General features: G+C 33.9%; 1 protein-coding gene across 1 annotated transcript; it reads left to right on the top strand.

The window, feature by feature from the left end:
- Window positions 1-64: 64 nt before the first annotated feature.
- Window positions 65-26749, top strand: LOC123532096 (uncharacterized). Its single transcript, XM_053517944.1, has 14 exons — window positions 65-108; window positions 1257-1412; window positions 3399-3623; window positions 3951-4178; window positions 4578-4712; window positions 8059-8160; window positions 8585-8731; window positions 14406-14612; window positions 15995-16037; window positions 18044-18176; window positions 19720-19834; window positions 21265-21465; window positions 24666-24814; window positions 26642-26749. Exons 4-14 carry the CDS (start codon window positions 3992-3994, stop codon window positions 26747-26749), a joined length of 1527 nt encoding a protein of 508 aa, XP_053373919.1. The 5' UTR covers window positions 65-108; window positions 1257-1412; window positions 3399-3623; window positions 3951-3991.

The raw sequence follows: 26749 nt of genomic DNA, 5'->3' as shown, positions 1-26749 counted from the left end.
TACAAAAACTAATTCTTGCGCATACGTTTGCATTTATTATATTTTTCTTTTTCTTTAAAGTACTCATTGGGAAGTTGAGGTGTGTGACCAGTGATTTTAACACAACTGGTATGTATATATACACTGCACAATGACTATGAGTATTTCTTTCGCTTCTATATTTGCTTAAAGCCTTCATGAAACACTGATACTTAGACTTAATTAGAATTTCAGATTAAAACGTTAAATGGAAAACTTTATTGCATGAAAAAACGAACGGTTGAACGGTTGAAAGTAAGACACATCTCTTAGGATTTCATTTTATGGTACCTTGTATACTTATTCGGACCTTTTGAAAAGAAACTTCTAAACAATGGAGATTTTGCTTACCGAACAGAAAGCCAGCCACCATTATAAGTATCAAATTTCCCTTTCAGGAAGTAGGGAAAACCACATAGATTGTTCCCCGGGCGGAAAGTTTCTCCTTGCGTCTGCAAATTACACACATTTAAATAGGGACGATATTGCTACATTAAAGGCTTTGCTTAAAATACTTCGGATCAATGCTCAATGAAAATAATTGTCTTTACTTTTCAAAATATTTACCCCCTCTATGTGGAGAGACTACCTAGCCCTAACAACCTTTATTTCATAATCAAAGTTTACGATTTTTATATACATTCTAGACTGCAAATAAGACCTTTCGCACATAAAAATCACATTCTGTATTTTCTAAGGATGATCTTTTATACATGTTTGTCTCTAAATTATTTGTATCTTGTCCATCTGTCACTTTTTCCTCCGAACCGGGCAAAACGTCTTGTCAGCGTATCCCTGTCGGATTTTGATGAAACTTCACCGCAATGATAGGTATGAAGTGCTAAGATGTGGTTTTGTGGATATCCTGTGTCCATGGTTTCAGTCTTCTGTAGTGGTCCATCTCTAACGATAATTTATAATATGTACTCCTAAAATACTTGGCAAATCTTAATTAAATACCTATGGAATGTTTTATGGGTGGTTGCCTGTATGAACATGAAAAACTATGGTTGCCAATGCATCGGGAAAAGTCTTAGAATTCTTCTCGTCAGATGTTGAAAAAAAAATCACAGATCTGAAGTAGATCTAGTAATCTTTCAGCACAATTAATTAAAAAATCGTCAGTGTAAGCCTTGAGAAAAGTGTACATGTTGTATTTCGAATACAACGAGTTTGAAACAAATGTAGGTCATATTTTCTTTGGTACAATCTCCAAATAATTATGACATTTTATCCAGATGCACAATGTAGTCCAACTACAGACGGTACCAAGCGATTCGGAACTGCCTGTAAATACGCATGTCACTGCATCAACAATGAACAATGTAATTATACTACAGGCGAATGTGGCTCAGGATGTGACTTTGAATGGGTGGGACCCAGCTGCCAGTATAGTGAGTATCACATACATTTCAAGAATGATTACAATAACGTTGATTAAGCCATCTAAAATAGTCTCAATTACTTATTGAAATTCAATAGCCCGCACGATAACTCAAACGATAACATGTTAACAGTTTGATAATTATGATTTTTCTTTATTAAAACGTTTAGATACAGAAAATATTTTTGTATAACATTACAGTATGCACTTAACTTTCATCATTGACAACCTTCTTGAGTTCAACAAGGCATGAGAACCATAACAATCAAAGAATAATATAAACATGTTGTCGTATAAAGACCTAACTATAATAGTAAAGGAACCAGCTTGAGACCGTAATTGCAAACAGGTTTTTGAACACTTTTTGTTAACTTGGCACGGCCAGTGAGGTCTAAATTAAAGCTGGTTTCTGTTTAAATTACATTGTGGGTGTATTTTTGACATTTTGGTAGAAATATTGGAAGAGGATGTATTTGGTGAAGTGAAACTCTTTTAGTATGAGTGGTACTTAACTGTTTCCCTCATATTAATATGTAGAATAACAAATAACTCTACATGTGAGGAATCCATCCAGCTGGCTTGCGAAAGATCGGTGGTCCTAGCCAGGTGTCCGCTCGTGATGAAATAATGCCCAAAAGGACACCTGCGGTCTTCCTCCACCAGCAAAGCCGGGAAGTCGCTATATGACCTATAATTGTGTCGGTACGACGTTAAACCCAAGAAAATAAAATAAATGAATTAACAAACTATTAAAAACCCTATCTTAGGGCCTTTATTGGTAGATCTAGTGCTTAATAAAAATTAGGAGAAACCAGAGGAGAAAGGCCAACTAGCAAAGACATGCACGGCAATGGAGGCTTCGGTATCAGCAATGGCGGCCGTATTTGTCGGACGTGGCAGGTGAACCAAAATTCTAAAAGTAAAAGGAGATCTACAGGTGGGACATTTGAAACTAATATTGATACACATGCGATATCAAAGATGAATTTAAACAAATGAACACTGATGATAAATTGATCACAATGCTGCACAAAGCGAACTCCATAACGAGCAAGGTGGAAAACATGAAACTCGTTATGATTTTTTTACAGAAGAAAACGAAAGCACGTGTAATAGGCTCAAAATATTAGAATATAAAGGTATAGACAGTGAAGCTAAAAATCGGAAGAATAATCTTACTTTTCGCGGATTCCTCGGGACCGTAAATGGAAAAATTTGGAGGACATCATCTCGACCTTCATAGCTGACTCAGTGACTACCTCGATCTTGAAACCACTAACATGTATGTTGACAAAATACACCTTATAGAATTCCGACCGATGATGGAATGCGGCCAGTTATTATCCGCTTCCAAGATAAGCGTGACATTGAACTGATACCGGACGGTGCATATAAACTGAAAGGAACCGAGTACGGAATTATCCGAGTATTATCATAGGGAAATTGTCGAAGCTCGTGCAAGATTATGGCCTCGCTTTAAGAAAGAATCAACAACCAATCCTTAGGGTAGTATTCATATTGGTTACCAAGCCAAGTTATTTGTTTAGAAAAAGGTAGTTCAGGACGAATTTCCTGACTGAAAAGACACTATGACAACTTCAAGAATAAGAAACCCTAAAACACTGAAGCCAAGAAACGCAGAACAACCAGTAAAATCACGTCCCGACTCAGTTCCAACTAGTAACACGTTCGCCGTCATTTCTATGGAAACAGTTAGAACAGATACTAGCAAAGATATGGAATGCAACGCACAGAGAAACTTTTACAGCAAATGCACTCGTTTTACAGCAGGTCAAAATTATATTAATAGTGATAAAATGTCAAATATTCTTTTACATAATTAAAAAAAAAGAATTCAACCCTTTAAACATTTTAGTGAATTCAATTTCATAAAGCGTTCGCATCACCATTAATTTCGTTATCGTCATAATAACAATGTGTATATCTGCATACATTCAATTCGATATGTACAATTCTGATTAAATTTCACTTTCAGAAAATATTGCACATGCGGAGTTATCTCGTCAAATCGACAATATATATCCTGCAAAGTACTCGTATCTAGCTAATGATAATGATTCATCCACGTGCAGTTTCACTGACAGTGCTGTTCCTGAAGAAAGACTGGCAACAAGAACGGTTGCACCTTGGTGGTCGCTTTGGTTGCCTTACGATGCAACATTCAGAAAGCTCTTGTTTGTTACCAGACACAATTACTCGTGTAAGACCTGTAAAATTGATCTTTTTATAAGAGGTGTTGCCAGCTGTCGATGATTTATTAGAGAAAGTATCCAAAATCAATGCGTTACATAAATGTTTTGAGTATTTTAGTTTCTAGATACTTTTTTATATTTCACAATAATTTGAATTATTAATCTATAACAATTTGGTCATGCCAATTTTTATTATGCATACAATTATTAATTGTAAATATTGCTTCTAAGTTGTTTGTAAATTTTATATAAACAGTTTGCTGTGTGAAACACAATAACGATTTTAGAAAATCGTTTATCTAATTGTAAAGTGTGGCCTCTTTTTATCTTTTCAGCATATTTTCCATTCTTTAAGGTAACCGTACATAATATTTCGATGTCCGACTTCACCAACTTTGTATATCGTACCAATGGAGTATCGTGTTACCAACATGACGACTACATTCCCCAAGATGCAACGTTCAAAGTCAATTGTACTGGTGCACCGGTAGGAAATCAAATACGAATTCAACTTGCAAACATGTCCACACAACTTGTACTCTGTGACTTCAGAGTTTACGGAGGTAGCTTAAACTTAAATAAGTTATATTTCCCATGAGATATGATTAGTAACAATTTATAATGTAAATTAGTTCTCGTTGTTGAAAATTAATTCAAATAAAAATGAACGAATGTAAATTAAATACAAAATACTAATCAAAAGCGCTTTTCCCACTTTTTGAAAGGGTATATTTATGCAATGTAACAAAATATACATGTATGCCCTTCTTGACAATGAAATAATTATTTTATGAGCGTTAGCCAGGTTGATTTTAAAAATTAATTTTCGTGAAAACTAGCACGTCGAAACCAGGAAAAAATTCTTCTGATCCTATAGCCGGTATGTATAATTGCTTATTTTTTTATATAATATTTAGTTCATTTTATTTATCTTTACAAGAATTTAAATGCATTTACTTCAGAATGTAAGGATCGGACATGGGGTAAAGCTTGTAATGAGTGCGGATTCTGCAAAGATTTCTCACAATGTGATGCAACCAATGGCAGCTGTCTGTCAGGATGTGAGCCAGGGTATATACCACCTTTATGCAGCAAAGGTAATATTTATAGGTTATTAGCTTTGTATCGGGAAGTATGCACGAGTTCTTCAGTGGAAATATTGCGCGACTTTAGGAGCGCAGTATTCTTCCGCTGAAGAACGAGTGCATATTTCCCGATGCAAAGATAATAATCTTTTTATTACACACACATCTATACGTATAAATATAATGTAAATATAAAATTTGTTCAATAGCCTGAATAGGATTTACAATATTGAACTAAATGAAAAAATAGTGCAACAACACACACTGAATTACGTCACGCACCTGATATGAAATTCAGGCGTCAGTGTATGGAAAAATATTGACGTTTTCGGTACCATTGTAACTTAACGGGGAATAAAAACGAGTATGTAATAACATTGAATATCGACAGTTTCGTGAGATATATATAATCATAATTTATATCTAAAATCAAAGTGAGATTATCCTTCATTTGAAGGTAAGAATCACCAATGCTCAAATTAGTCTGCTCAGTTAATTCAAGAGTAGAAGATCAGTCGAAGGATTAATTCTTTTATTTTCTTATTTTTACTATTTCTACTGTCTTAATAAAAAAGTTTAAATATCATATATTTTCTGCGGTCATTTGGGAATATTCTAGTATTCGGTTTACTATGATTTACTCATAGCTTTCTAAATGTATGACTAAATCATCTATAACGTTTTGTACGAAAGACATTCACGTACATTTTTTAATTATTAGTTATCATATCAGCAGTTTTTAACCCTTACCCTGCTAAATTTCTATAATGGACTTGTTTATCTTTCATTTTGGACAGTACCATTAACTGTTTAAAGGGATGCTTACCTAATAGATACTGACTGAGTAGCGAATAGTGCAGATCATGATCGGACTGCACGGAAGCTTAGATGTTTAGTATGTCGCATGCTGTAGTTGTTCTCTACCAATGAAAATATTCAATCAAAACCGTAAAGGGAGATAATAAAAAAGAATGGATTTAGAAATACCTTCTGCTATACGAATCAGATATTTAAACCTTTAAAAAATATATCATTAATAAATGATTGAAAATAAGATTTAACAGGAAATCGATATATTTATGGTCATAACAACAAATGCGGCAGCAACATTATAAACAAAGTCAATATTGCTCTTAAAGCAGTTAAAATCAAATCGTTTTGTACATACTTTTTACATTAATAAAAGGATATTTCAGGAACAGCCACTTTATCTCACAACTGCACATGAATAATACAAGTAGAATTAGGCATTAACAATTTATAAAATAAAAGAATGAAAGAGATCAACAAAACTCAGATTTTGACAAACAGCTGTTCTGAGACATATGAATTTTGTGACGGACGGACAGACGAACGAAACAAAAAATAATATGCCTCCGCTGAAATCTGGTCAGCCGTATATATTTTCTCGACACCAATACAAAATTAAAGTCAAGTTGCACTTTACTGGGATCATCTGTAATTACACACATACATTCAAGTACATTGTATATTGTTTTTTAAAAAGAAGGCATTTTTGACGTACGGACGGACGGATGTACAATGATGTGACAATTGACATCTCTTCATGCAAATATATCACTTGAACCTAGGAATAGCTATAAATCGCTTTATTCATAAAGTATGTATCAAGAATAAGATATTGGTTAACTTTTACTAAAAAAGCGTTTTCTTTTAATGACCGCCATTTTGAATAATGTAAAATAGAAACCAAAAGAACTGTGACCTTGGCCTTTACAGCGAAAAGTATTGTAATTTGATCAATAGTTCCTCTTTGCAAAATTAAGTACGTTTGTCCCGTTAGTCTAGATTTTTCAAATTTCATGAAAAATTGGAACTTAGCTATAGCTCAGTGTAAATATAGGTTTCACCAATATGTGAATAGCTGTTACTTTTATAATATTTCAGCAGAGAGTCTTTAACGTCTTAAAGTGTTTCTAAACCATTTCTTCTGCCAAATTTTCTGGTACATGTCTCCATCCAGAGATGTCTGTCCTGGCTTTAAATTATCAATCCCTCTTCAGATTCATCAAGATTTGATTCGGAGGATCCTCAGGGATATAAAGTGGTATAAAATATATCTATATTCGCTATGTTTGTGGTATAGAAAGAAAGAGAAAAATACGTTTATTTCGTATCAACAACATTTGTGCAATAACATCAAGGGTGACCTTTCACGTGAGATTACACGTGTATTCGAAAATTATTCACAAAAAATTAACAAAATGGCATTATAAAATCGGACACCAACATTTCAGAAAGAACATACGTTCTACCTAAAACTTTTTTTCTGACAGAAGAAATCAAAACTGAATCGATTTATTTGACTTTTTTCTGGATTTAAAGATATTGTCAATAAAGATCACGAAATGTATTTTTACTGGAAAGCAAATTGCAATGTTATAAGTGTACATCTTTTTGTTTTGGCTTTTCTATTTAAATTATACATAACAAGTAGACTACTCACTGATAGCTGCTTCTCCTAAAAGTTATGAAAATTACCAGAATAACTTAAACAAGATAAATGTTTTTGTTACTAAGTTCTAGAAACATTTGGTGTTATGAACGTTTCTGCTAGGGAGAACCAATCAATTGCTTAATTATAAGCATGTAAGATATGGTTACGTATCGGCGGAAAATGGTTAGAAAGTGTTCAAAGTGTAGATGTGGATAAAGAATTATTTAAAACACTTTCGTTCAAATCCGCAGTAGTCAAAATCTCTATTAATATTTGTATAAATAAGAAGCTTCTTTATTGATGTAAAAATACTCACTAGATAGGAAATGGTTCTTATGGTAATTAAACTAATTTCATTTTCTAATGTGTTCTGGAAGCACAACAACAGTTTCTTACGCACAAATCGGGTTTACCGGTATTTCTGCATGGGTTATATAGCAGTAATTCGGTCGAAAGAAATTCCTAATAAATAGATCCTAATTTTCCATTTTTCGCGCATTTGCACGTAAACCGGAGGTCAAGTTGACATTATTACGTTCGTGGAATGAATTTTACCTAAAATAAGACACTTTTCTTGCAAATATTCTCATGTTTTCGAGTTGTTAACTTGAAAACGAAAGTAGGGTGTTTATTCTGCGGACCGCTTTCTGAAATGCGGCAATATGAGGTTACCTGACTTCAGTTGACTTGCATTTCACTGCATACAATTTAACACCCCTTTTTCTTTTCGTTTTCTTGATGCAAATGTATGAATATCTTTTGGAAAATAGGTCTACGACGGAGTGAAAATCTAGAAACTGTATCAAAATTGTTCTGAATAGCTGAATTTTATATAAAACAAAGGACATTTTCTTTTATTGGTATATAGGCTATATTGATTTTGGAAACTGCTGTTTTTAGCAAACACTTACCAGACGGGGTGTGACTGTACTGACGGGTACTACTGCGAGAACACTTATGAATATCCAACAATATGTCCAACTGGCCATTTTTGCGTGAATGGTAAGTGGGATAGACCTATAAGGATTTCTTACGCAACAGTGGATATTTTATCTGAAATAAATTTCTTTCATATCTGATATACTTATAGAAAAAGAACTATTTTGTTTATAATATGTTTACATTTTAAGAAATTAGAATCATATAGCTTATAGCAAAATAAATATGCATCAAATCATTCACACATTCTGTGTCATTTCGAATTTTGATAACAACCTTTAATATTTTCCATGAATAAAATCAAATTGTATTTGTTCTCGCAACAAAAGATTTTTATCAAAGTTTTCATTATTTCAGTAATTCTACTCAGATTTATTCTGTTGAGTGTAACAAAATGAACACATATTTTAATGTATAGTGTTAAAGATTTAAATGCTGACATAGAACACTAAGTTAACACTAAATAAAAGGTCAATTTACATTTTAGGTTTAAAGTCACCGTGCTCAGCGGGGACTTTTACCAGTAACAGCGGTTCAGCACAGTGTGAACAGTGTACACCAGGATATTATTGTCCAAATCTGGGCCTATCTACTGTAACAGATGTATGTTGGATCGGACATTACTGTCCTGAAGGTACATACTGATAACTTGCGACTTAAGACGTTATCCATTTACTTTTTAGCTCACATGTCACTTTGTGACAAGGTAAGCTTTTGTGATCACGCAGCGTCCGTCGTCCGTCCGTGCGTCCGTCCGTCCGTCCATCCTTGCGTAAACTTTTGCTTGTGACCACTCTAGAGGTCACATTTTTCATGGGTTCTTTATGAAAGTTGGTCAGAATGTTCATCTTGATGATATCTAGGTCAAGTTCGAAACTGGGTTACGTGCGGTCCAAAACTAGGTCAGTAGGTCTAAAAATAGAAAAACCTTGTGACCTCTCTAGAGGCCACTTTTTTCAGTGGATCTTCATGAAAGTTAGTCAGAATGTTTACCTTTTTGATATCTAAGTTAAGTTTGAAACTGGGTTATATGCCGTCAAAAACTAGGTCAGTAGGTCAAATAATATAAAATCTTGTGATCTCTGTAGAGGCCATATTTTTCATGGGATCTGTATGAAAGCTGGTCTGAATGTTCATTTTGATGATATCTAGGTCAAGTCTGAAACTGGGTCAACTGTGGTCAAAAACTAGGTCAGTAGGTCTAAAAATAGAAAAACCTTGTGACCTCTCTAGAGGCCATACTTCTGAATGGATCTTCATGAAGATTAGTCAGAATGTTCACCTGGATGATATCTAGGTTAAGTTTGAAACTGGGTCACGTGTCATCAATAACTAGGTCAGTAGGTCAAATAATAAAAAAACCTTGTGACCTCTCTAGAGGCCATATTTTTCAATGGATCTTCATGAAAATTGGTCAGAATTTTTTTCTTGATGATATCTAGGTCAGGTGTAAAACTTGGTCACCTGAGCTCAAAAACTAGGTCACTGTGGCAAATAATAGACAAAAAACGACGATGTAGGGACAGGTGAGCGATTCAGGACCATCATGGTCCTCTTGTTTCGTAGGACATTAAGTTTTAAAGTATAATAAAATCTTGTAAGAAAAACTGATAGATATTGACAGTTTCAGATTGTTTGTACGTTTACAGTTTCAAAACTACTGGAACTGGTTCTTGAAGCAACTGCCATTCCGAAAAACAACGACAAACAACTGAATATTGTGAATGTTTAGTTCGAATCAGTTCATGAGCGGTATGTCTACTTTCGTCCGATTTGCTGAGAGACATGAATTGTTGCAGACGAATGCTTAAAATATATATTCAAATTGCTAAAAATGAAATTCTATTTTGTAGTATTTTGTTTTGGGTGTGGGGGTGGAGGAGATGGTTCACACCAAATTCAGTTATTGTCTTAATACCGTATGCCATATTATACTTTTTCAAGGGTTATTATTATTAGTATGTTAGAAAATTCATTCAATTCATTAATTTCGGTTCATTATTTTGAAATATATTACTAAGTGTGAAGTGGCGGGTTAGAACTTTGCTCATTATCATAACATGCCGTGTGACTGCCATAAACTTTCCTCCATCCTTGGACTCAATTGCATTATATTTACTTGTTCTTTGGGATCAAATTGGTCGCGTTCATATTTCAAAAGGATCTTCTTTTAGGTTTCATTCATATTGGTTTGTGCGATAATTTATGAAACGCTCGCCTGGATAACTCCTTACCGGACCTGGTCCAAATTTACTAACACATGTATCTCTAAAGCGATTTGGTCAAAAATCATTATACATAATTTAAGCATTTTATCTACTAAAATGAAAGGTTTGTATAGATAACTCCTCTTAGTTCGAAATTGTCTGGATGAAACTAACAGGCCTGCGTTACTTAGAAGTGAATTTTATAGACAGAATATGTAATATAGTCTATTCACGATTAAGGAGTTTAACTTGTAGCCTTTAATGTTTTATAAATACCGTGTTTGTTGTCAGAAAAAAACTTTTATTACTGTTTTCAAGGGGGAATGGGATCGAGTCCAAACTATCAGAAATACATTTCGAGGGCTGACCGGGAAACTATTGTATCTGCATTTTTGTAAATTTTACAGGAGAAAGAAAAAACTGAATATTTTCTTAAAAAACACAGCTTAGTATTACCATTCTTAGTAAATCATTATCAATTGAAATAAGAAATAATATGTTGGCTTTTAAAATGTACTCAAATAATTTATTTTTAAGATTTAGCAAAAAGTGTCAGATACAATAGTTTCACGTTCAAAATGATGTTATTGAATTTAAAAAATTACCGTGAAACTATTGTATCTGCATTATTCATTAAATATTATTCATAAAATTCATATTGCTTTAAGCATAGAATTATTGTTTTACTTATAAATAACATAAATTACAAATATACAATGAAAATAGTGTTAGATACAGTATTTTCTTTCTGATGACCGGGAAACTATTGTATCTGCACTTGAATTATTTTTTCATTTTTTATTATTATCTCATTGAATTATCACTTATCTGTATTTATATTTTTGTATTTCCATTGATAAATTGGTAAATGAATTAAACTGAACAATATCTTAAGCCAGTAATAATGGTCAAATAAAATAAAAATATGTTTATCATTACCTTAAATTATTATTATTATTTATATATTTATTTTTTTTGCAAGCGTATGCATTAATACTTGACTGCACACATTTCATTACATCTGGATATAAATTTCATACAAGAAATCAAGAAATTGATTTATGCTAAAATGAAGTTATACAAGGGGGAAATGAGCTGCAGCATGAGAAAACCAACAAAGAGCATTTATGACCAGTGTGGATCCAGACCAGCCTGCTCATCTGTGCAGTCTGGTCAGGATCTTTACTGCATGCTAACTGTTGTAAGTTTCTCTAATTGCAATAGGGTTTGAAAGTAAACAGTATGGATCCTGACCAGACTGCGCAGATGCACAGCTATGTTGGTTTAATTTGGACCGGTTTCACCCCTCCCAAATATTCAACAAGAATTTAATTTTTCAGGACAGTCCGTGAATTCCACTGTCATTATTTCAGTAATGGTACAGCACTTTTGTGTTTTAACTTATAGCCAATATTGATGTGCAGTGGCATAGTTACACTGAGTTCTGTTGCTTTTGAAGTAAGGCATAAAAAAATTGTTTGTTTCCACTGTTTGTTTACAGTATTCCGACCTACCCAAAATGGTTGGTCCGACCCTAAAATTTTAATGTTTTTATGGCCTTAGCGAATTTTTTTTTTAATTTTTAATAAAAAAATGCAGAACTGCACTTTTTATGCTTTAAACATTGTCATTGATGTTAGAAAGGAACTTATTGGTGCTCTAAAGACATAACCCCCATATTTGTATTCATTTCTTGACATAAAAATAATTTCCGAAAAGTCTCAATAATTTTAAACAAACAAAAACATTTTCCAACCTACCTACCCTAATTTATTTTGTGCATGCTACCGAAAACAAAAAAAAAAATTAAGGCCTAATTTACCTCACCTGTGTTCCAGCTACAGTAGTATAGTGAAACTTTGGTAAAGACAGAATATTATCAAGAATCATTTTAAAAAATTGCTTAAAACAGAGATTTCTACATAACACTGTCTCTTTTTCTTTTTTGGACAAAGGTATTCATATACACTCAAAAATTTAAATCGTTATAGTACAAATAAAAAAGGACAAAATCGACAAGATGTTTTTAACAGAACTTCAGTTTATTACAATAATTTAATCACCATTATCAATATTTGATGCTAAAATTTAAAAAATGACCAGACAGCAAATGAAAAGCCAGAAAGCAAGCACATCACCACACGCATGTGCGATAAATGAATAAAAACTTAGGCATTTTGTCATGTCCTTACCCTCTCCGAAGCATACAACCCTCCCATGTGACAGAACAGCATAATCCGAGAGGAGTCACAAAGGAAACTAAGGTAATGCATCATTGACCTAATCTGGTCATGCTGCCATTTTCAAAAGTAAAGGACAAGAAAAAGCAACAAGATAAGCCATTATGTCACATAACAGAATGACACATGGCTAACTCTGTCTTCTATATTTTCATAAAAGTATGTACAAAATTAAGTCCATAGCCATTAAAGTGTAAGCCATGACTGTATGAATTAACATGGTTATAATAGAGCCACGTCACACTAACAACTGCCTTTGGTAATCTTCAGGACTTTGCAAACAGTAGGCCCAGATCAGTCTGATCAGGGCCCAAAGTGTTTGCTAAGTAACAAAAGACCTATTAAACTTTTTCAAGAAGCAATTTTCTGATCCTATTTCAACAACCTAAAAGCACAGAACAGCCTGGATCTACAGTAAGTCTTGACAGAAATTTACTCAGTCATGAAGACACTTTTTTGCATGACATGGCTCAATTATGTAATAGTATTCAGCATTATTTTTTTTTGGGAAATTGGCTTTGAAGCTTACAAGCCAAGTTCTTTCTGAAAAAATAGTAACAATTTTCCAACAATAAAAATAACACGAGGATCCACAGAGTCGTGAAACGCTCACCTCAGTGATACCAATTTACCAAATGTATATTAAAGCTCTTGGCTTCTTGGTTTTAGACTAGATAATATTTTCAAATCTTTTCCTACATAAGTGTATGTAAAGAAGTGATTTTAACAACAGCTTGAAATATCTTGGTAGAAACATCTTGGTAGAGGGTCACCTCACAAACATTTCTGGACAGGTTTTGTTTAAACAATTCATGCCTAGCAATCTGCGAATGAGGACTTTGGCAAACGCTGAAGACCAACCTCAGATGCAACAGAATGTGATGTATGATTAGGGACTTCACTGTTTGCATGAAGGATTCACTTGTTCTAAGTAAATCAAGACCTGACACCCCCATACAAATTTGCACATACAACATTTTATTTCATAACCAGTGTGTTTGCAGTTACCGTGAAACTATTGTATCTGTATCACATTATGTGAAAATGTTAATGTAAACTATTATTTATTTTAGTTTTTTAATATTCACATAAAACCTGAACAACAGTAACAAATTTTCTCCTTGTTTGGTGTTTAAATAACAGATCATAATGTCACAAATAATGTTTTTTTCAAATTGAGACTGTAACAGGAAAAGTTACCGGGAAACTATTGTATGTGCTTAGGAGGCAGATACAATAGTTTCCCGGTCAAAAAACTTTTAAGAAGTTGATGGTTGCAGATACAATATTTTCACATTATTAAAAAAAGAACAAGAAATTATTGGAAAGTTTTTATAATATTTTTGCAGTAGATGTATGACAATAAAAGGCTTAAGAAAATGCAATAAAACCATTTTTGGTCAAAATGTCAGATACAATTGTTTCCCGGTCAGCCCTCGATTTATTAAGAAATATTTTATAGCAAAACCATGTTTTATCACTATTTATACACGATGGGCGGTTATACGTCGGGCGTAATGATATGTAACCGAAATAATGTATCTCAAATAGTGATTTTCTTTTGAATAAAATCATTATTTGTCAATCAGATGCCTGTCGTTATATTACTCGGGCTGTGTCCACTTGATATAACTCCTTCACATCTGAACTCCAAGCAGTGACTTTATTCAAAGACAAATCACTGCTCGGGATATATTATTTAAAAAGTGACATTATACATATTGTCAGGTTATACATAACTATACTACGTCAACGTTTTACTTCCATTGTTATGGACGCAGGTTAATTAGTATATATTAACCTTAAGAAATATAAAAAGATTATTCATTATGTGACAGATATGGTCGTTGTAACTGTTTAGGAGCTGTTGTACCTTCGCCTTGTCCAAATGGATACTATCAGACGGACACAGGGAAATCGGACTGTATTATATGTCCTGTCAATTTTTATTGTAATCAAACGGAAGCAGAGGTGGAAAAACAAAGTGGAACCTCTAAACCAACACATGGAGTAGTTACTCCAAAGGAATGCCAACCAAAGAGATGCCTCAAACCAGGATTGTCAGGAGGTATTAATGTCCGTTTTTTTGTGTATGTCAAGTTGTTCTAAAAGTTCTATAGTGTTTGAAAGTAATTTAGTTTATTAGTTTATATTTATTTTTTATTTTTGAAAAAAAATGTCTGAAGTATGTCCATTTAATTTGATCAGTCAGATATTTAGTATTTAGGTCAAATTCCATGTTCGGATAAAAATGTTAATGCTGAAACTGATGAATTAAACCGCGCCATGAGAAAACCAACAGTGGCTTTGTGACCAGCATGGATCCAGACCAGCCTGCGCATCCGCGCAGTTTGGTCAGGATCCATACTGTTCGCTTTCAAAGCCTATTGCAATCACAGAAACCGTTAGCGAACAACATGGATCCTGACCAGACTGCGCGAATGCGCAGACTGTTCTGGATCCATGCTGGTCGCAAAGCCATTATGTTGGTTTTCTTATTGCGCGGCTAAAATTATGTTTTCAAAATTTAAGACTCGTTTAAATTCTCTAGTGGAGGTTTTACCACTCACCATTCCCCAACGCAATGCATGTTCTTTTTTTCATGCATGTTTATTATTACATTCATTTTTGTTTATGTATACATGAACGCACTCTTTGCACACACCCTTTACATTTACACGTGACTTTTGTATGTGAGTTTCTGAATGATTATAAACAGTCTTTGAATGTGACTTTTCATGTTGGTATTCTGTCTTTGTGTTTATTGGAAAGTAAAATTTTCACAGTTCCGCGTATAGAAAAAGAATCTGTAAATTAGACCATCCTTAAACAAGTTCTTTTTCTCTGGTCCATGATCTTATAGAGGGAAGAATATCAAAGAATAAAGGGGTGTAAAATGAAGTAATATTTACATTTTATATTCCTTAGTTCAGAACGTAAGGATGGTATTATGCTGATTTTAATAAATAATCTACCTCTGTTGAAGTTTCTAGTCCCCGTCATGTGAAGTGGTCAGTGGACGTATTATGTGCAGGTGGTGGTGACCTATTAACCCTTAACCCTGCTAATTTCTATAATAAACTTGTCCGTCTTCCAATTTGGACAGTACCATTAACTGTTAAAAGGGGTGCTTACCAAAAATATACTGACTGAATAGCGAACAGTGCAGATCATGATCAGACTGCACTGTGCTGATCATGATCTACACTGGTTGCAAAGGCAGAACCAATCGTGTCCAGCATGATAAGGGTTTAATCTGTAGTAAAGTTTCTCCTCTATAACTTGAGTCTTACTCTTTGACCGATGACATGAAAGGCACACTGTTTTGACTCAGCATCTAATGCTCCGCACAGGGGTGCTCCTGTTTGACTCAGCATCTAATGCTCCGCACAGGGGTGCTCCTGTTCAGCATGGACTGTGAATTTTACATAATTTGATGTTTCGTTTCAGAATTGGATCCATTTGAAATCGGCGGACTGAGTATAAGTATTAGGTAATACAATACTTACTTATTTCGGTACGATCCAATTTTCAACAGTTTGATAAAATTATTTGCATGGTTTTGCCATTTTAAGTATTCTACGCTTTGTTTAATAATAGTAGTTTTGACATTTAAATAGGGTCGCAAGTACACAACCTATCCTATGCAAGCTGACCGCCCCCTCCATTTGTATCGGTATGAGTGGAATTCTATAATACAGTCACGAAGAATGGTCTTGTAACATACGTAAATGTTCTGTTCAACCCAGAGAGTGAACGGTAGTTGGCATTTCCAATACCATCCATGAACAGATTCGGCAACATTTTCATATAGTTGGTGTTGGGCGATCTTTGCTGTAGGTGAGCTATTGTGAACGTGCTGTGTCGTGCGTCGTCAACCGTTTGGTTATTAACACTCTAGAGCTCACAACTGAAGCCCAATCTTAATAAAACTTTTTCAGAATATTACCTAAAATAAAATCTCGGACGGATCCGTTACTTGGTCATCTGGAGTCAAAAACTAGGTCACTGAATTATTTTTCATGAAAACATTGTTAATTCTAGAGGCCATTTACGTCAACTTTAGTAAAACTTTGTCAGAATATTTGTTTAGAAATTTAATTCAAGTTTCAAACTGTACTTGGTTATAAGTTCAAAAACTAGGTTACACAGCCAAATTGTAGAAAACACTGTTAAAACACAAAAGGCCACATTTTACTTGATTCAATTAAAACTTTGTTTGCAAAGTTTGTGTTTGATTTCCTTAAAAGTTTATCAAAATGTTTGTATCTATGAGATCTCATTCAAATTCAAAACTTAGTTACCTGAGGTTGAAAATTAGGTCACTGGGTCCAGTCATAAATCTAGAGGCCACATCTGTCAGATCATTAAAAAAGACGTTAACACTAGATGCCATATTTATGGTTTGATCTTAAATTTTTTCAGAATGTTTGTCTCTCTTGGAGGACAGTATGTTACATTGTCTGTTAATTGCAATCTTTGTCATACATCAAGCGCTTTTTATATTATTTAGTACAAATATTTCTCTTAACGAGATGATGTTTCTAGCTAAACTTAGGCCCTTACCTTGAAGGTTAAGGTTACAAGTCTTAAATGTTTAAAAGTCTAGTTTCTCGTCCAATTCATTACTCTTTAACATCACTTGGCAAGTGTGTTTAGACAATTTTCGTCCGAGAGGTCATGGCCCATAGCAAAGGTTCACGTGTTTAGTTTCATGACCGATCCATAACTTATTATGCCAGGGATTTTATGTTACCCTGCACGGATCTGTTCCCTGTAACATGTCGGTGTCTCTCATTTAAGACCTGTGTTCTTAAAGTTAAGGTCACACTTGGAGTTCGGAGGCCCACTTTTATGTCTAGTCCATGAATGAAGATATTTTAATGTAACTTATAACAAAAGTTCCCTATATTACTTTTAGGCTAACGGGTTATGTGGTCTGTTTCGAATGTGGTCCATAAATAGGCTGTCGATCAACAGGTCCTATATTTATTGGTGCATTGTTGACAGTAACGAGATAATGTGAAAAAAAGTCTCACAACTCCAAGGTCAAGATTACACTCAAATATCAGATTTGTAAACGGTCTGGCATTCATAATGAATTTACGATATTTCTTAATTGAAATACTACCTAGACCCATAATTCAGAGGTGGAGATAACACTTTGAGGTCAAAGGTTAACAGGGGCTGTTTTTTGTCCGATCTATAGATATGTAATCAATCAGTAGATTTAACAATACTTGGTTCAAATGTTTCCCATACAACAGGAATCATGTGGAAGACACAGGTCCGTAGCCAAAACTCAAGGTTACGGCATCTTGTCCACATTGATTTATTTTTATAAACGTCTAATAATCTAAACTTATATGTACAATTCAGTTTGTTGCGTACAAGAATTAGGCCCAAAAACTCTAAATGTTTCGAATATTGTAATCCAATGCTGCATTCGAAAAGTTTTCACGAAGGGAAAAGTTGTAATGCAATTACTTGTTATTTCAGTTGCAAACCTAGCTGTAGACAACATATGACGCCATTCACTGATCTAAAGTTCATGGCAAACTGTGACGGCTGTGAAAATGAGGTATCTTCGTACCAGTGGTCAATCAGAGAGTGTTTTAGTGAAGTTATACAGGTTTGTTTTCTTCGCCGATTTCGTCTTGTTTATTTTTAGCTAAGCTTTAGTTTCTGAGAATAATTATTTGATTGGTGGCTTTAAAGTCATATTGTTACTATGATAGGCCAACTTTCCTGCTTTTTTTTGCGGCTGAAGACCCTAGATGCCCCTCTGAGCATTATTCTAGACACGGGCAGGCATTTGGATAGGACTACCGGTTTCTTAAGCCAGTTGGATGGCGTCCTCAACTAAACGTATTCTTCACCCCTAACGAAGTGTCGAATCCACAACATAGAGAAGTGGGTGTTAAATGTCAGGGACCTTAACCACCCAGTCACTGAAGATTTTTTGAGGATCAGAATGTACTAAAATTAATTGTATAATTCCAGAAAACTCATTTGATGTGTTCAAAGTTATTTCCTTTTCCGATAGTTTGTAAGTATGTAAGTATATATTATGCCGTTATTGGCATATTGTGTGTTGTTATTTGAATGACTTTTGTTAGCATATGCTAGTATATGTTTGTGCAAAGTTGACATATCTTTCACGAGTGAACATCAGATATTTTCACCAGTGGCATAGTCATGAGTGAAAATGTAAGATATGGTGTCCATGAGAGAAGAATATTTTATCTAACATGTAAAACAAACAAATTCCTTTTTTAGTCCATGTTTTGACTAAATTTGAACATTTTATAGTTACTTACCAGCGAAAAATATATTTGAGCCGTGCCATGGGAAAACCAACATAGTGGGTTTGCGACCAGCATGGATCCAGACCAGCCTGCGCATCCGCGCAGTCTGGTCAGGATCCATGCTGTTCGCTAACAGTTTCTCCAATTCCAATAGGCTTTAAAAGCGAACAGCATGGAGCCTGACCAGACTGCGCGGATGCGCAGGCTGGTCTGGATCCATGCTGGTCGCACACCCACTATGTTGGATTTCCCATGGCACGGCTCATTTCATATAGTTCACTCTAATACTTCGATAATACATTTTAATACATGTAATATACAACAATCCTTTGATGATGGAGTTACTCAAGAGGAGAATTTGGATGAAAATTAGTCTTTTTAGTATATTACGTCCAGTTCTTGAGAAAATAAATAGCAAATCTTTTATTAGCGCATCGCAAACTTTTCTCTCTTGTTTACAACATAATTACTCTATTCTTGTTATTTACCAGCTGTTCTCCAAAATGTATCCATTAGTAAAACACATCTTTAAATTTAAAAGAAAATAATTCTTCTTTCATCATTGCAATTTATACAGCAGATTTTTAACCTTTTTGAAAGGTGATCTTGAACAATTTCATATTACATTATGATTTAACGAAAATATTTTGTCATTAGATATTTACTTCTAATGTAGAAAATCCTCGTCAAATACGTACAATTTATTTAGATATACGAATAATTGTGTATGTTGAGATACATTCGTAATTAAATGCCATTCAGTAACAGCTAATTTAAATAAGGAAAAAAATTAATAAGGTTTATGTAATAATTGTTCATATTTTCAAACCTGCGTCTAGTTGCAAGTATTAGTGAATATATTTTCAGGAGTGTGAGCATTACGTCAACTCTGTGACATTCCTCACCGAGTCTACAGGATACTATACCGCGATACCTCACAATGATAAACAGAACTGGACGTATATTGCAGTCGTTGTAAAGGGTAAATATTGCCTGAGTTTGTATAGTGGTCGCAATTTGACCGCGATGGTTGACCTTAGGCTGATTATTCATTTCGATTATTTCATTGTAGAAATAAGGGGGCCTTAGGATAGCCGTGTATATAGAATAATAACTTTGCAATAATAACTTATAATAACTTATATAGAATAAGTTTGTACACAATGCAGTATCAAAGTATGTATACTTACATTTGATCAGTTAAAACTTTCCAATACACTGATTTATATTCACACAAATTTATATTTCAATTTTCGCGTGCAGCTCGTATTTTACGTACACTCCTTTTCAATAATAAGTTGTGCCTCATTATGTATTATAATACAAAGGTCAACCATCGGGGTCAAGTTGCGTCCACTATACACTTGCTGCTTATAGATATCATATTTTACATAGATAAATCTAACTGCATGTATCTTGCAATTTTTGTAAAGGGTATATACCGCCTATGTTTATACCTTTTCTGGTAATACTTTGGCGTATCTTGCTTGTTTATAAAAGCACAGGTATGACCGTCATTTATACACATTCTGCAGATAAATATACAATAAAGGGAAACATTTTCTTTATCAATTAGAATTTGATTTAAAATGTACCATAAAAGGAAAAAGGTTTTGTATTTATACATCTTCGATTTTTGAAATGTACCATTGAGGGAATAATTACCTTTATTCATACACTTGCAAGTTACCAATGTACAATAAAGAAAAATATTACCTGTATTTATACGTAATCGACTAACAAATGCACCTGTATTTATAAATCTTTGACTTACAAATGTTCCATCCAGGGAAATATCTGTATTTGTATGCTTTCTGCTGAGATATAGTGCATTCGTTGTAGACTTTATTTAATGTACACCTTTTTTTGCTTAAATCAGTCGTATTCCTGTGATATACATGTAACTAACACCAAATTCAAGTTTTCCTAAAACTGTTTTACATTTGTAATATAAAATATGTTTTATCATAATTTTCATCTTTTATTGAGGATTATATCATATACCGTTCTTCTCGTGTTCTCTATATTAAAAATTTGTATTTCTACCATAAGTAGCATTTTAAAATCATAGTGACTGTTTTATACAAAAGGATGTAAGTTTTTCTGTATTTAATTATTTCTTCTTAATATAAAGATCATGTATTTGTGGAAAATGTATTTCACACAGATTCTTCAAGTGGAATTATAGCATAAATTTCCATTGATTAAAATATTTCGAGCAAACAAATCCATTTATTTTATGGGCATATTTTGGTGTACAAGAACGTGTTATACTTTTGTATTTCACTAGATATATCGCTTTCAGAAAAAAGTAAGCAAATGTTGGTAAAATGCAGTTAACAAACAGTGAAATATCAGATAAGAAATAGTATCAAATTTTGAAATAACGGTTAGTAGATGCTTTCTTTTAAGTTACCCTTAACGATGGAAGGGAAGGTATGGCTTCTCACATTTGGCAATATCTCGAAGGAGTTCAAGTTGATTGTCAAACTTCACCAGTATCAGGAGTGGCAGGAGAGACTAGATTCACAGTTATATGCATTGAGCCTGCTCTACCTGTAGACAAGGATAACATACGTTGCAGTATGTCCTACGCATACTCAATAACCGGAGGTGAGAATTAATGTTTATGGAATATGTACGAGGGGAATTAAGAAAATATTGAGACTAACGCGCTACTGTAGACACTTTTACAAATCCATGCCTGATTTTTCTTTAGACTTCTAAATGGTTTCAGTGGCCATGTACATCGAAATTGTCAGCACAATTGGTTTTGTAATAAGCGTTTCAACTCGCAACACTCATTTACACTAGTGTAATTTCGTCTTAAGCATGGAGGCTGCAGGTAGAAAGGAAGTTTGGTCTTACAAAAAAGTGTTGTTCTCTGAAAATATCAGCTTAGCAGAATCTGAAAGAATTTAAAACTGTTCATGGTGATTCTTTCCCATCCAACGCCTTTGTTTGTAGGTGGATTAGGAAAAGAAATCAATAGGGAAACATCTAGAGTCCAATATGTACATTGTGTAGGGCGCCATAAAACGCCAGCATTTTTTCTTAACAATGCTGCTGTAGCAGCCATTGTAGCAGAAGACTAAATATCATGCAGTTACCCGAATACGTATATAGCTGTTTCGGTGGGTATTTCATCGGGAAGTTATGAAATTCTAACTTAAACGCATGAAATTATCGAACGTGTGTCAAAGGTGGGTACTGTAAATTTTGACAAAAGATAAAAAAAATGATACAGTGTTGAAAAAAACTTCTAAAACGCTATACAAATGCTGTTGAAAGTAGGTTTCTAATATGCCCGCTTTCATAGCTTTGGGTATTCTATAATCACAGCTTGGATATGGTGTCTGCTTTTTAATTTTGTCTTTTGGCAGTTCCAGTGAAATGCAGGCTCCATAACCTCAGATCCCCTTTCTAAATTCCAGTTTGTTTAGTTCTGCTCATTGCTTTCTCGTTTAGGGCAAACCCTTTATTTAAACTGGGGACCATGCGCCGCTTTTACATGCAAGTGTATCATTGTGCACCGCCGTATATACACATCTGTGGATATCTCTAAATTATTTTTATACTTGTATCATGTGTAAATGTTGAAAACTGCTCAACCCGGGGCTAGAGGGCGTGGACGGTAGCATGCATTTCTACTACCGTCCATGAACAGGTTCAATCAAAGCGAGCCTGCAACATTTTCGTTTTATGTCTTGTTTCAAGCGACCTGTGGAGTTTCCACTTTTTCTATTTTAATGAACTTATTCATAATAATGCATCTTCACACGAGTAATATTGTACAGCAGTATTTACAAGACCAACTGAACAGATAAAGCAAATTTCGAAACCTACATATTCGCCCGATCTAAGTCCCAGTGTTTTTTTTCTCTTTCCTTTGCTGAAAACAATCCTGGCTTAGCGTAGCTACAGGTATTAAGTGTCTTCAAAGTACTCCAAGGCAGACTACTCTGTGGCTTTCAGGTCATAGATAGCCGTAATGGAAAAGTGTGAAGGAGGAATAGTTTGACGGACTGGTGTAAGCAATAAGTTTAAATACAGGGGTTTTCTACATTTCATATAGACAGTCTCAAATGTTTTGGAATTTCTGTCGTTGTATACTGTTCGCATACTCAATAACTGGAAGTAAGAATTAACAAATGTGTAACAGTTTGTTAATAACGCATTATGAGCTACGTATTCTCTTGATTAACAAAACTTGTGTTTGCAATATATATTTTACCATCTTCAAAGATAAGATAGCAGAAAAGCTAGTTAAATGATTGTCAAAAAAGAAGACCGCTCCATTCTTTTTTTACCCTAATTAAAATAATTTCCGTTAGATTTCTTGTAGACAGGATATGCAGCGACATAGGGAGAAATGCGCTATTTCAAAATAGTCTGGCAGAATCCAAGTTGGACCTTGAAAATGTATGACATATACATCCGGTTTGTGCGAAAGTGGCGCAATCGAGCTTTTAGCTACAAACAAGATTGCGGCCAAAACCAAAAAACAGTTTTGTGCGAAAGTGGCGCAATCGAGCTTTTAGCTACAAACAAGATGGCGGCCAAAACCAAAAAAAACAACAAAAAACAAAAAAAAAATGTAGTTAAAGTTTTAATTTGTAATATCTCAATATATTATTCATATGAAAAAAAAAACACATTTAAATCAAGATAAAATGTAGGAGTATTGATTTGTTTAGGCTTCTGTGTTATAAAGTTTGTAATATTGTAGTGTTACGTTTCCAGAAATAACTAAAACTGGCACTGTATCAATATAACGCACTCTTTGAGAAATAATATTATCATTTTAAATCATGACAGTGTTTTCAATATGTGTTAATAGCAATTAAGTAACTTTAACCAATGCACACAATTCAAGACCACTGCTGTAATGACTGCTGTTTCTTTAGGGTTTAGTACCTTAACCTACAATTTTATGTTACCAAAATGTGTTTATTGATTTCTAATAAAAACACATAAATACATTTCCTATGCAATGCAAAACAAATAAACATACATTGTCTAAAATGCGTATATCACTCATTGTTCTTGTTCAAACATAGATCAACATGGTAGTGTGACGCGATTTAAGTTGACATCCGAGACTGCTCATGAACAGACTCAATTAAACCGAGTCTGGAATTTTCACTGTTTGCATTGTTCTCGGTGCTTCCGAGGGATCTATTTTTCAGATTATATTTACTTTACAACAGCGGGTGTTAAGTGCTGTGTGGCGGCCGTAAAAAGTCGCCCCGACTTCATCTCAGTGTTGTTTTATTTTCTGGTCCTTCGGGATCATTGATTTCTACTCATTTACGTTTGAAGACTGAATACCGCTTAAGCCGGTGCTAGGGGGCATGGGCAGTGTTTCATTTTCCATTACTGCTCATGAACAGACTCGATCAAATCGAGTCTGCAATTTTCACTGTTTGCATTGTTCTTGGTGCTTCCGAGGGATCTACTTTCAGATTATATTGATTGTATGTAAAATAAAACGTCTATAATAGAACATGAAAATAACGTTGAATAGATATACTTCGTATTTGTATTGATATCTTTAATTTATTTCATCTAGTCAGTCACCTGTTTGACGACATGTTTTGTTCCTTACAACAGATATCTTCGCTGCCATAAACACAAAACATCGTGCACAACAGTCAAACACTATTCCATCGACCACTTTGATCGCACATTTACCATACTTTCTTCATATCAGATTTCAACATGCCGCTGTGTCACATCCAGATAACGCGTAAAATAATTGTATATTATAATACTAGTAGTATATGATTTGTTTTTGAATTATGTGCTTGCAGATTCATTGATTTATCAAACGAATGAGACATGCAACCATACTGGGATAATACTACGACAAGGAGACAAGACTAAGGACTATCGACAACATTTAAAAGTTGTTGGAATGTACATAGACCATCTAATTTGGGACGTACCAATTCTGCTGCAGGTAATTACATTAGAGTTGGTCAGACCTTTTGCCATACATTTTAGACAGGTAACTTCTATAACAAATAAAAATATAATCATGGCAACTTCTTCGACTACGTTTTGGCCGGTTCGTAACTTCTTTGGCACCTGCTTTGGGACGTGTCATTTTGCGTAAAATTACAAGTTGTTGATAACTTTTTAACCCAAAGATTTAGGACGTGTCCCTTCTATAACACTTCGTCAGAAGCTGTTTTTGTTTTCAATCCCGTACTTTTGGGACATGCTGATACCTCGACCATTGTATGAAGGACATACTTAATATACTTCAAGTATTACTAAGTTTACGGTACATGCAGGTACTTCAGGACATTCATAATATTACTTTCTTTACTTATGTAGGTCAGGTCAGGAATAACATTAAGGTTGTGGATGCATAATGACATTCGCTAATTTCCGTTCTGTAATGCTACGTCCGTACATGATTTTGGTATTCGCCAGTTCTTACCTTAACCATGGCTCGTTTGAGCTGGTTTTATGGTCAATGAGAATACGAAATCTCATCACGGGTTCACTTCCTTTGAATACTTCAATGTAAATATATTTAGACAGATATTACATTTTCCTCATTCGCCATTGGCACAAATACTTTGACTTTAAATTTTCTATTGGTTAATTTGTCTTCTTAAAGGGAATTCATTCCTATAGTTTTTTATGCGCATCTTTCTGCGCAGCCTACACTTTCTATGGAAAACTGAACTGAAGTCAACATTTGTTGAAACATGTTACAGACAATCTTAAATATGAGGAATTTTGAATGAAATAACATTTTTGATAAGTTATATCAGTAATCAAATGTTGATACTGGTTTATGTTGTATTGACAAGTATCATGCCTGACAGGTATCTTGCTATTTTTGTAGTTGTGTTTTCACATCGCATTTTAGTACAAAGACAGTGTTGTTCATATAATGTAAAAGTGTAAGATAATTGACTTAGAACTGATAAGACAATATCATCTTTTAGATTATTTAGTATTCAATTATAGAAAGAATTAAGAATTTTTAAAAAAAAATTTAAAACATTTAGCAGACATACATGTAATCAATTTGGCCAGGTTCGCGCCATTTCTGTCCAAACAGGTGTTGTATTTTAGCGGTCTTAACATAAAATTTAGCCTGGTGACCCATACATTTTAGCCATTTTTATGCTCACAATACAATTATCTATACACAAGAAGAAAAAGAAAAAATTCTATGAAAGAGTTTTTTCAAAATTAAAAAAAAAAATTCTTCACTATGGGTATTTTTCATTGAAAAAAGTTCACAAAAGTAAATATAAAACAATATTTTTTTTTCATTTGTACTCATTATTGTAAGGATAGAGCATTACAAATATGACTATGATATCAAATAAGTATATAATAAAATCTGTAAAAAGAAAAAACCGTATTGTGCTGCCTGGATGTATATTTTGGTTGGTATTTATAAAAAAGCAGAAAATTATGAAAATGTTGAAAAATCGCTGTCAGTTTCAGCAACAGTGGGTGTGTTCAAAACAATTTTTCACAAAAACAAGCCTGGTGACCTATTGTTTTTATTTGTTCATTGTTTTCAGCACAAATTTTCCTATCATATATGTGAATTTAAAAAAATTCTATGAAAGGAAAAAAACTATAGGAATTCTCTTTAAATGATAATTTGTCATACCAAATTATGGTAAAGTTTCTCTACTCTTCCGCTTGTTTTAATAGTCTTGGTAAAAAATACTGATATAGCGAAAATGTGTCTAGAATATTTTTCTGTATCCCATAAAAGTTCAGCCATTTGATCTGAATCACTAAATTATAGGTAGTATTACCATCTGTGACAACTGATTTACTGGAGAATGCAGTAGATGAATTAAGCGGCAACCTTACAGGTATTACGACTACGGAAGAAGCTTTTGGTAAGCTGTAG

Source organism: Mercenaria mercenaria, chromosome 11 (genome assembly GCF_021730395.1).
Source record: "Mercenaria mercenaria strain notata chromosome 11, MADL_Memer_1, whole genome shotgun sequence".
NCBI lineage: Eukaryota > Metazoa > Mollusca > Bivalvia > Venerida > Veneridae > Mercenaria > Mercenaria mercenaria.
The sequence above is the reverse complement of the archived record's forward strand: the minus strand, read 5'-3'. Positions and strand labels throughout refer to the sequence as shown.